This window comes from Ursus americanus, chromosome 29 (assembly GCF_024610735.1).
Source record: "Ursus americanus isolate L20-20 chromosome 29, mUrsAme1.1.p, whole genome shotgun sequence".
Lineage (NCBI taxonomy): Eukaryota > Metazoa > Chordata > Mammalia > Carnivora > Ursidae > Ursus > Ursus americanus.
In genome coordinates, this window is record NC_142155.1 from 17351852 (window position 1) to 17364123 (window position 12272).

The 12272-nt window shown below is 33.7% G+C and overlaps 1 protein-coding gene across 1 annotated transcript in view; it reads left to right on the forward strand.

Moving 5' to 3' along the window:
• Positions 1–12272, forward strand: part of EYS (EGF-like photoreceptor maintenance factor) — a 1472906-nt gene that overhangs the window by 927138 nt on the left and 533496 nt on the right. Inside the window, 1 exon segment of the mRNA XM_087856898.1 lies at positions 7481–7631. Within this exon segment, the coding sequence (XP_087713024.1) occupies positions 7481–7631 (151 nt within the window).

Here is a 12272-nt window from a genome sequence, read left to right on the forward strand (position 1 = left end):
TCCTGACCATGACAAAGCTGCTGCCGTGGAATCACACTTGTTAAGGGAATAGTTGATGTATTTCTAGGAACACAATTGATGCTATAAATTAAAATGCAAAGCCAATGCCTTAGTTTTATTAAAAATCAAAGATGGACAAATCATAACTCTGCCAATTGAGAGGTCATTTTTTCACTGGGGAGACTAAGCAGTCATATAACAAGAGAAAACACTACATAATTGAATGCAAAAATGAATGGCACACTGTTGGTGGTATTAGATGGTGAAGAGATCATTAAGACTGCAAATATTAGTAACACTTTAGGTAATAAGTGAAGCTTAAGTAAGCTCTTAATTATGAGCAGAATTTAAATGGATAGAAGAGAACGTTGGCAGGTGGAAGGAACAATGCTGTCTAAATATAACAGAAAATTCCTATTGTGGAGCTGTCAGAGATAGATAAATAAGAGCCTAAATTGGAGGGGTGGGTGCTTGAATTCCAGATGAAAATTTTTAGACTTAATTTTTTTGGCAGTGATTTACCATCCAAAGCTTTAAATTGAGGAGTTTAACTTAATTTTTTCAAAGATGTGATCAGGAGTGGAAGCTGGGAGCAATTCCATGTACCCTGCGGAAACTACCTGAATAAATATTATAAGAACCAAATCCACCTTCATCAACAGAAATATCCCCTATTTATTTAATCCCTTTTAAAATCAATTTTTAGAGGGAATTAATACATTTCTTATAAGCTAAGTGCATATAAAATACCCCTAGATATCAGGGGTAATTTGATCGGATAAATAATTGTGTATTGACATCAAATATACAAATTGATGTCTGTCTTTTATTTCTGTTTGTGAGACTAGACAGCTTAGGGGTTTAAATCCTCCTTATAGTTATTTTGAATTTATAGTAATTTATTTTATGGCTGATTAAGTAAATTAATGATGTTTTCAATGTGAGTATGATAAGCAGTTAAGGAGAATGCACACATGTTCAGGTTCTATGGTAAGGTTTAATCACTGCCAATTAAAAATGCTTTCTTAAATATAAGATAGAAATCAGTAATTTCTAAACCATGACTTTTATAATGCTCAAGAATAATCAGAAAGTTAGTGTCCAACATAATGAAATTTTACTATTTGCTGCCTTTTTGATTGTTTATTTATAAGATTGGCCTATTCCATGTATTCCCTCTAGTCTTTGCTAAGACATGTGAAAGCTTAGAAATTGTTGCTGTACGATAATAGGCATGCAAATAATAAAACAGTAGGTCACCCACATCTCTATTGTGTTCAGCATAGTTATTTGACCTTTCCTGGCATCTACCCTGAATACTTAAACATAATGAATAGAATATATGGCACACTAAACTTTTCTTTCAAGTTCTAATTAGTGGAGAGTTGTTAATGATTACTATTATGTGACTACAAATGACAGATATGAGCAATCACTACAAGTTTGGGAGAAGAACAGTTAAAGACACCAGGAGTCTTGAATAGAGTTCTCTATATATTTATAATTATGCAAAAAAAAATTATTCTATTCATTTGACCTTTAAAGCACCCTGTGTGCTGATTTTAGAGAAAGCATTAAAAAGCCTTGATGGAAAAATTTCACACTGCATGGTGTGCTAGGCAAACTGTATCATCAGCAAATGCTAAACAATAATGCCGTAAGACTGTTTTCTTACGTTCAGTCAATTCCTGTTAGATTCAATTGGACACAATCAGAATAGCATTGCCTCCACTCTAATGAGCCTAAGGGGAAAGATATGACTGCTGTTAAAAAGTGTGTCTCTTGAATAAAATAACAATCCTGCTAGATGAAATATTAGAATTGCATTTTCGGCAAAGAAAACATGATGGTCTACATTGTTATAATGGAGGTGTACTTACTTTCATCTTTCTTCAGCTTAGCTGCCAGCTCTCTGGAATATGTGTATAAGAAAAGATAATATGCCATCCTTGTATTCATTTACAGTGGGTAATTTATTTCAGAAATGATAATAGCTTTGAAAACAAGAATAACCCAATGCAGAATTTTAAGTATGAAAGAAAAATTCCCATACTTATCCAAAGGTGAAGGCCTACAGAATTAGTACATAGATAATAGTGTTCTTGATGGTGAAGCAGTTTACCCTCTGTGACAGTGACTAGAAATTATATAACAATAATAAAAAGCCAGGGGCGCCTGGGTAGCGCAGTCATTAAAGCGTCTGCCTTCGGCTCAGGGCGTGATCCCGGCGTTCTGGGATCGAGCCCCACGTCAGGCTCCTCCACTAGGAGCCTGCTTCTTCCTCTCCCACTCCCCCTGCTTGTGTTCCCTCTCTCGCTGGCTGTCTCTATCTCTGTCGAATAAATAAATAAAAAAAAAATTAAAAAAAAAAAAACAATAATAAAAAGCCATAATAAATTTTAGAGAAAAGCCTCAAATGTGATATTATAAATAATTAATCTCCTACTATGATATATGAATCTTTCTCTAATACTTTGAGTTCTTCTGTTTATTTATTCAGATCAGAGGTCATAGCAAGTCTGTAGCTGAAAGTTGATAATCAAAGCCAATTGCCTGATCCATTACTATTCATGGAATACCTTTTTAAGGAACTAAATTCCATGTGGCTTACACTAATTAAGAGAGACATGTCTTGAGATTTTAACAAAATCTATTATCAGGTCCAGATCCAATTAAAGAATCAAATTCCATACTCAGTTAACATTAATACTGCTTCACTGATGTGATTATATGATAATATAAAAGATCTTCCTAAACATCAGGTCAAATAATTATCTCTGGACTCTCAGCACTGTAGGTACCAAAATCTGTATTAGTCAGGACATTACCAGGAAAAGACCCAGCAGAAGATATATATTAAGAGATTTATTTTAAGAAATTGGCTTGTGTGATTGTGGGGTCTGACTGGATAAGTACAAAGTCTGAGGGGCAGGCCTGCAGACTGGAAATCTCTGGGTGGGACCTAATGCTGCAAACCACAGGTGGAATTTCTTCTTCAAGGAACCTTCAGCTTTGCTCTTTAAAGCCTTCTAATTTATTGGATGAAGTCTACTCACATTATGGAGGATAATCTCCTTTACTTAAAGTCAGCTGCTTGTGGATGTTAACCGTATCTACAAAATACCTTCCCAGCAACACTAGATTAGTGTTTGAATGACGGGAGACTATAGTCTATAGCGACGTTGCCACATAAAACTAACCATCACAGACAGTAAATTGAGAACAATTTTTGAAGAAAATGAATATATAAATATTGAGAAAGCTTGGGGCGCCTGGGTGGCTCAGTCGTTAAGTGTCTGCCTTCGGCTCAGGGCATGATCCCGGAGTCCTGGGATCGAGTCCCACATCAGGCTCCTCCGCTGGGAGCCTGCTTCTTCCTCTCCCACTCCCCCTGCTTGTGTTCCCACTCTCGCTGGCTGCCTCTCTCTCTGTCAAATAAATAAATAAAATCTTTAAAATAAATAAATAAATTAATTAAATAAATAAATAAATATTGAGAAAGCTTATATACTGCATGTTAACTTCTAGTAATTTTACTAAGTAAATTGTTGTATGTATTAAGATGTATGAAATAGCCATATATTGTAGTTTTACAGAAAAGGATGAAAAAACCAAAAAAGATGCCCAAATACCCAATGGTTGGACATTTTAGAAATAAAGTACAAACATACAAACAATTGCCGTACATTTATTAAAATTAATAGTGTGGAATAATATTAACACACATAGATGTTTTAGTATATTATTAAATTAACAAAAAAGGCATACTCTGAGTTTATATATTACATTCTCAACTTTGGGAAACATTTTATCATGATATGAAAGTTTTAAATTGCAATACAATAATAATAGTTCCTTCTGGTAAAGATTGCAGGTTATTGTGCTTTTCCTTTTTTATATTTTCAGCATTTTATAAAATATTTTCTAATAAACATAATTAGAAAGAATAAAGTACATGCTATCTTCAAAAGAAAAATGCTGTCATTCATTAAGCACCTATTTTATTTCACACAGTGTCTTGTAAAACTGATCATTATTCAACACATACTATAGTGTTTGCCACATACAAGGCCCTGTTGTAGGTTTGAGGATACAGGAGTAACATAACAAATGCCTCTCTTTCCACATGCTGTTGACATTGTAGTGAATGAACTATAATCTCAGTAGAGAATAACATGTTCCACATGCTCAAAGTAGAGAAGCTTAAAGATCTGGTATTGAACTGAGCTCTCATTCTCTGCTATAGGCAGACAAAGCCTTTAAAACTCTACTTTATTCATTTCCCTTCCAGCTTTCACCATTTCTCAAAATCTCACATCTGTGATATCTATTATTCTTCCCTCTTCCTACAGTAATCATCTTAATCACACATGGGCCAATTTCCAAATATTTCTACTCTGCATTTGTGTGTAGTCTGTACTGCAAAACTTAGAACCATTGTGTATTAATATGTACTGTATGTCACATTTTCTCATTTTTATTTTCTAGTCAGATCCATAAGAATAAAACCACAGTTGAATATGGACTAAGTGCAGATATTTAAATGAAGAAAAAAAGAGAAAATGTTTTCATTAGAATAAAATATTCTAATTTATAATGTAAATACATAAATACATATTTTAGATACAAAATTTAATGGAATAAATTTCAAACATCTTAGTGGCTTTAATTCAGTGATTCATGAATTACACAGTATTCAATCTAGCAGATAGAAAGGAGCTCTGAAGAGCTATGCAAGGCAAGGGATTTTATAGGCAAAAGGGAATAGAGACAGGAAATTATACCAGGCAAAAATTAAAAAAAAGTTTATTTACCTTTTTTATAGGGGATGGCAGAGAATTATCAGACAGATTACCTAATTAATGTTAATCAGGTGTTTCCTAATTGGTTGGTTTAAAGTTCCATTTCTGAGTGCCCTGAAACTGTAATTAAGTCTTGGTTTGGTGACGTGGGGGCTTAGCATAAATGAACCCATTTAGGTCTGTTGTCTTCAAAAATTAGATGTCAGATAAATTATAATGAGTTTATGTTGCTTCTGTAGTCAGGAAAAAAAACAATAGAGAGTATGTATATATCTATATCTATATCTATATATTTAAGTTACCTTTTCAGTTGTTATAACCAAAGGCCAAATAAATATGTTTGATAGTTTAATGGGTTTCATTTGCTTAATGAAATATGGGAAAAGAGTTCATTAACAGAGAATTAGTGAATAATTATTATTGCTATTTTGGTATCACAAAGCAGTACAAATTGTTTTTCCAAACATTAAAATTTAAAGATTGATTGGAGTAAAAGTAGTTGTGCTTTTTATTTTTATCATTTAATGAATAACTTCCTAGAAGCTGTATCCTCCCTAAGATATTTTTAAGAGCTTAATTGTAAGAAGTAATTAACCCAGAAAGCTTCTAGTTTGCTTCTAAATACAGAATCCAAGAATATCAAATGAGTTCTAAAAATGTTCAACACATTTTTTCTCCCAAGTTCTTAATATACAAAACAGCATTATCTTTTCAAAAACTTTCCAAACTTTCTTTATCAAAGCATTAATATTGTCTCCATGGCTATACCTTGTCTTAGCTTTATTAAATTTGTATCATGATATAGATAGGAGGACGCGAAAAAAATCTCCAACTACTTCTCTAAGAAAAATACGCACATTCATCATACACATGATTTATTTCATTGTTCCTGTCCTTTACTCACTACAAAAGTGCCTTATTGTGTGTATATTTGTGTGTGTGTATGTATTCAAATATCTAGAACAGACTTTCTGGGGTCATGAAAACTTTACTGAAACGACCGTATGCTGGGCTATGCAGCCTAAGTGAATAAATTTCAAGAATTAGAAGCAAACAGAGAATATTCTTTGAATAAGCTTGCTTGAGCTTTTATAATATTTTATAATACAAAAATAACCAGAAATCCCTGTACAGTTCTGAGTAATTCTTGGACCAACAACAACAAAAAAAAATCGCAAAAGAAATTAGAAAATAGTTTGAATAGATGATGAGAAGGAACTTTTTGTATATACTATATTTATTCTTAGAAAGAAGTTTATACTCTTGAGATCATGTATTAAACACCCTAGAAGCAGGAGAGTAATAAATTAAGCCTAAAGAAAGTGAAAAGAAGAAAATCATAAAAATAAGAGCAGAAGTTAATGGAGTAGAAAACAAACCTAGAATGACAACTATCAGCAGTGCCGAAAGTGTGTTCTTTGAAATGTACTACTCCCTACCAAGATTGATCTGAAAAACAAATAAAATGAGAAAAGGCACAAATGGCCAATATCACAAGAAAGACAGATATCATTAGAGTCCCAACATCAATTATATTTTATTGGCAATAATATTTGGCATAAATATATTTATGCAACTATTTTTGATAAATAAAATATTTTATGCCAATAATTTTGAAAATTCTGATTAAATGAAAATGTTTCAGGAAAAAAGCACAATTTAATAAAATGGACATAATATACATTATGATAATGCATTGATGAAATACATTGCATCCATACTTAATACCTTCCTCAAAGAAAACTCCAAGCTCAAGTGACTGTACTAGTGAATTCTACCACATATTGAAAGGTACATATAATGTCAATATTACATAAACTTTCTGAAATAATATAAGAACAGCATAATCTTGATACCGAAATTTTATGAGAACAGTACAAGCCAGGAAGTTTGAAGGCACTCTGTTTAACATATATATCCTTAAAAATATAGAATAGTGAATCCTGTGTTACATAAAATCAACATATGTTACAACCAAGTAGACTTGTTTCAGGAATGCATTCAAACATTCAAAAAACAGTGAACATACATAATTCATCACAATAAAGAGAAAAAAGGGAAAAAATGATATTTGATAATCTCATTCAAAAAGCTGAACAAAGTAAGAGGATTTATACTACAACTATCTGGATTTAAGAAAAAGTATCGATATTTCAGGCAATGTGATGTTGGTGCAGGGGTAGAAATAATGGACCAATAAAACAGAGTGCCTAGAAACACACACACACAGACACAAGCACACACACGTGTGCGCGCACACTCCTACAGGCAAAGGTCTATTGTACACAAGATAGCCATATTTAACCTGATTCGTTACAATATTTTTCACTCACACAGAAAATTTAACAATGTAAAAAACTGAAGTAGAATGTTGCACTTAAAGGTCATTTTAGTCATGATGAGAATGATCTATTTATTATCAGGATTTATTTATTTCATTAAGTGATTGCCATGATTTGTTTTGTCTGTCAAAATTTAACTTTGTATTTATGTACTTAAAACCTTAAAGGTTTCTAATTTAGAACAGATTAATCTGCTTCTGGCTTTGTTGGTTTTATGGTGAGATAATCTATTTACTTAAATCTTTCTTCTTTTGTTAATAGCTTAATTAATTGGTCAGACAAAATGTTTATACAACACATGCTAAAACGATAATTTTTTTTCCTAAATGGTTGCAGGCAAGAATTTGATCCATGTAAAGCTGAACTGACTATTCTAGGGAGGACTATAAAAGCAAGTGAATCTGTCAATCACGTATCTGGAAAACCCTTGCCAGAATCGGGATCTGTCTTTATTGGTGGATTTCCATATCTTCATGGTGCAAACCAGGTATTTCTGTCGATATTTTAAAATATATTGTGGGGGGTACCTAGGTGGCTCAGTTGCTTAAGCATCTGACTATTGATGTCAGCTCAGGTCTTGACCTCAGGGTCGTGAGTTCAAGCTGTGCATTGGGCTCCACACTGGAGCCCAATATATATATAATGTCATTTTATGAAAAAGAAAAATTGGAGAACTTTAGAAAATTTTCCTGGTTAGTGGAGCATGGTTTCAAAAAGAAATTTTAAGCAATTCTACTAACATGTGACTTCATCTATCCTACCAAAGTATACTAAAAGTTTACTGTTCTCATTACACAGAATCGCTCTGTTGTCAGGCTGGTTTTCCATCTTATTGCTATACGTGTGCATTATATTTCGTGATAATATTAAGCATATGGGCTTTTGTTCACTCCTATGCTAGTGATTTCGCTGGATTTATGAGTGGGTTGACTTAAGAACACACCACAAATCTGATCTGAGAAATGGAACTGAAAGACCATTCCCAGTCTCCACTTCATATGGGGTTACTGAAATGTAAAAACGTTCTCTACAGAGCTTTGTGCATATGCCAACGCAGTCTCTAAATTTCCATTTAGATAATTAGCTTATTGTCTTCATTATTAACCTATATTTTTGGATAAGAGCTTACATGCTGGCTTAAATTATTGATTATTGGCTCCATTTTATGTTATTACAGAGAATTACTTTAAAAATTTAAGGTTGCTTGTTAATTGTACCAATGGCTTATTACATTTATGAATCTTTTCTCTTACTATATTTACCATTGTACTTTACATATTTGAACATACTGTTTTTATTATTGGAAATCTAAAATGCTCTTATTTCAAAGCCCCACAATTAATATAAATTGGGTGTAAATCTCACAATATTATAAACGTTATGGCTATTTTACATAGGCTAAAAAATTTCAAAGCAGATATACATAAAGAACAAAAGTCACTTGCACAGTTGATGTGACATATATGCTTTGAATGAAATAAAGGGAATTCTGTCTGTAAGCATGCAGACATTATTTTAAATTCAGCTTTACTCCATTAAACTTTTATGACTTTTTCTACAGTAATGTGCTTCACTGAATTTTTCCTAAGTAAACAAGCCTGTAAGCTCTATAGGAGTAGAAAATGTCTGTTTTGTTTACCTTTTTATATCTCAAGGCAAGGATAGTTTCTGTCACATGGTAGGTGCTCGATAAACATCTGGTAAATGTATGATCAATTAAAGAGTGGATGAAAGGATTCCAAAAACTTAATTAATTAATCATCAGTCATTTATATTTGGATTGGTTTCTTATTTCACAGTTTATATGTATTTACCAAGTAAAGGATGAGTTTTCATATAGAATTTAATTTTTATGGGCATACATTAATAAATGCAGGTTCTCAAAACTCAAGGAGCTAATACTCTGTTGAGGAGATACAGAAATGTCTCAATAAATTTAGGTATTTAGTCTAATAGAAATATGAAAATATACAGGGGAAGTGCAGAAGAATAGAAAAGGAAGCCTCTTAGTCTACCTGGGAAAATAAGGGAATTTGTAGTTAGGCATAGATGTGAGGGATGACCGAATGTCTACAAGGTAAATAATACAATGACTATCATTCTGGGCAGATGAAACATCACACACACACAGGCTTAGGTAATGGAAGGACCTAGGAGAGGGGGAGTGGGAGTAGAAATAACTCATTATTGTGGAGGCGTGGAGTTTGGTGTGAATTGAGCAGGAGGAAAACTCGATGTTGGAAAAGTGAGCAGGAGCCTGAGCGTAATGGATCCTGTATAAAATGTGCAATATATATATTAATACTGGTGCCTATAGGAGCCATTAATGAAGTTTGAACAAGAAGTGATCTGATGTAGCTTTCTTTCTGATAGCAATTGAAGCATAGGATTAGAGGGGTTTAGACTATAGGTCAAGAATTGATTGAGTTAGGAATAATATGAAATGCAAATATAAATGTTAATATTAAAAGGAATAATTAAATAAGTGGTGTGACAATAAGGGTGAGAGGATGACTATGAAAGCTATTGAACTTGTAAATAATTATAGGTAAAAAATTGAAAAATTGGAATTTTGGTAACTGGTTTGGCTTATGTAAATAGAAAATTTATAGTGTCTTACTTCAGATGGGGATTAGATTATTTATGAAGATGGCAAGTTCATTTTGCATTTACATTAGTTATGGGCAGAGATAATTTTCAAATATTTGCCCTGGTTTGCCATGACCGCTAATTAATTCATCAGTCCATTGCATCAGTACGTTCCTGAGGCATATCATCTTGTCAGTGGGACATTGTGATATAGAGTAAGTTATTTGAAATATGAGACAGTATGGCTATGGAGTCTTTATACAGGTGATAGTGGGAGCCACAATCACTGATTGGATTGATTTTGTAGGATGAGACAAGAGAGAGTTAATGATTGGGGATCAGCAGTCAAGGGGCGGTCTAAAGAAGAAGGGCACCCAAAAGTGGTTAAAGAGTAGAGAAATTGGTGTTGGGACAAGGGGAAAGAATATTGTCACAAAAACCAAAGACAGAATTTCCAAACAGAGTATACATACGTTCAACACCAAAGCTACAGAACATCAACCAGCAGTTTCGGGAGAACAATAAGAATAGAAAAAAAAATGGTAACTTTTTGAGGAAGAATAAATGGAATGGCAAAAGCAACAGACACTTGATTACTTTTTCTAGAAGGCTGTTAATAAAAAGAGAAAGGTGGTTATGTAGGGTAGGACAGAGTGTTAAAGTAGAGTTGCAGAAATAGATAATAATAATTGACTATATTCTGGGGCGCCTGGGTGGCACAGCGGTTAAGCGTCTGCCTTCGGCTCAGGGCGTGATCCCAGCATTCTGGGTTCGAGCCCCACATCAGGCTCCTCTGCTATGAGCCTGCTTCTTCCTCTCCCACTCCCCCTGCTTGTGTTCCCTCTCTCGCTGGCTGTCTCTATCTCTGTCGAATAAATAAATAAAATCTTTAAAAAAATAATAATAATTGACTATATTCTAAAGATTTTTTTCGCCCAAAACCTTTTTAGAAAGGACTGGCATTAATTATAAGGGATTATCTCAATAAAAACTTGGTACTCATTTTGGGATGTAGAAGAACTGGACATTTGTCACAATCAGATTTAGAGAATTTTCAGTGTGTAGACCAGTGAAGTTACCTGGAAATTAAAAGGACTGCCTACTAAGCAGGTTTCCCCTCCTCATTAAATATGCTGTATTTGAAACATTCTATCAGTCAGAAAGATTTTATGATTTTTTTTCTTTTCTTATACTGTTAACGATGTCACAGTAACTGTGTATGTGTGTGACATTCACTTATACCGCTATGTACTAAATGATTGATGCAAGCAAAATATAAAATGTATCTATATGGTAATACTTAAAGGGAAATCATATGATGAATCAGAAAACAGAAAGAAAAAGCAACTTTGTGAACCTGTTTCTGTGAAGTACAGCCCCTTTGAATGTCTAAGTATCATGCAGGTTCTAACTATCTAATTATTGTGTTCTGATTAAGAGCTGCTGTTTAAGCACAGTGGGTTGTCAGTACTCAGAAAATTAAAAACAACAGGTTTGCAGTATTAAACACTAAGAAAGAGAACTACAGTCGAGTCCTCAAGCCAATAAGTGCTAAGTTACAATTACTCTCTTACCTCTCAGTTTCCAGTAATGTCTTTTTGTACTGGCCAGAACCCTTCCACGTAATAAGAGCTCCTAATCCAATGTGTATATGCTGACAGGTTGTTTAATGCTTCCCTTAACAAAAACACACAGAGCTCAGTAGGGAGGAGAGAATGAAACAGTTAGGCACTTTCAATTTTGTGCCTGAAGTGTGGAAAAATTCTGTGTCCCCTGAGGACTGTAAATGATAACTTCCAGAGTCCGAGAGTAAATGCCCCCTCTCTGGTGGTAGGAAAACACTCTCCCTGGTAGTGCTTTAATTGTTTTATACTTTTCAGTCCTTGCCTTCTTGCTTTTGAGTCTAAGTCGCTTAAGGACACCAAGCCTTAATTCTTTAACAAATGCAGGCCAAGTTACAATGGTAGCAACTATTCTCTTTGCTAAATATAAAAGGAAATGAGGTAATTATCCAGATATATATTATTGTTAATCCATTAGTGGATTTTTTCTTTCTACAAAAGTTGATAACATAAAATATGTTCTGTGAAGATGCTAGTTCTTCTTTTTCACATTCAAGTCAATCACTAATATTAAAAACAGAATTCACGATAGCATATATTCTTACATAGGATAGGAATTTTTGAGGAATCCATGACTAACTTAATTCATTTGGGCCACCATAACAAAAATACCAAAGAATGGGTGACTTAAACAACAAACATTTACTTTTCACAGTTAGGAAGGGTGGGAAGTCCAAAATCATGGTGCTGACAGATTGCAGTCTGGTGAGGGCTCCTTTTCTGGTTCGTAGACAGCTGTCTTCTGCTACATCCTCATATTGGCAGAAGGAATGAGAGAGCTCTCTGGGATCTCTTTTATAAGGGCACTAATCCCATTCATGAGGGATCCACCCTCATAACCTGATCACCTCCCAAAGGCTTCACCTCCTAATACCAGCATATTGGAGATTAGGATTTTAACATGAATTTTAGGGGGA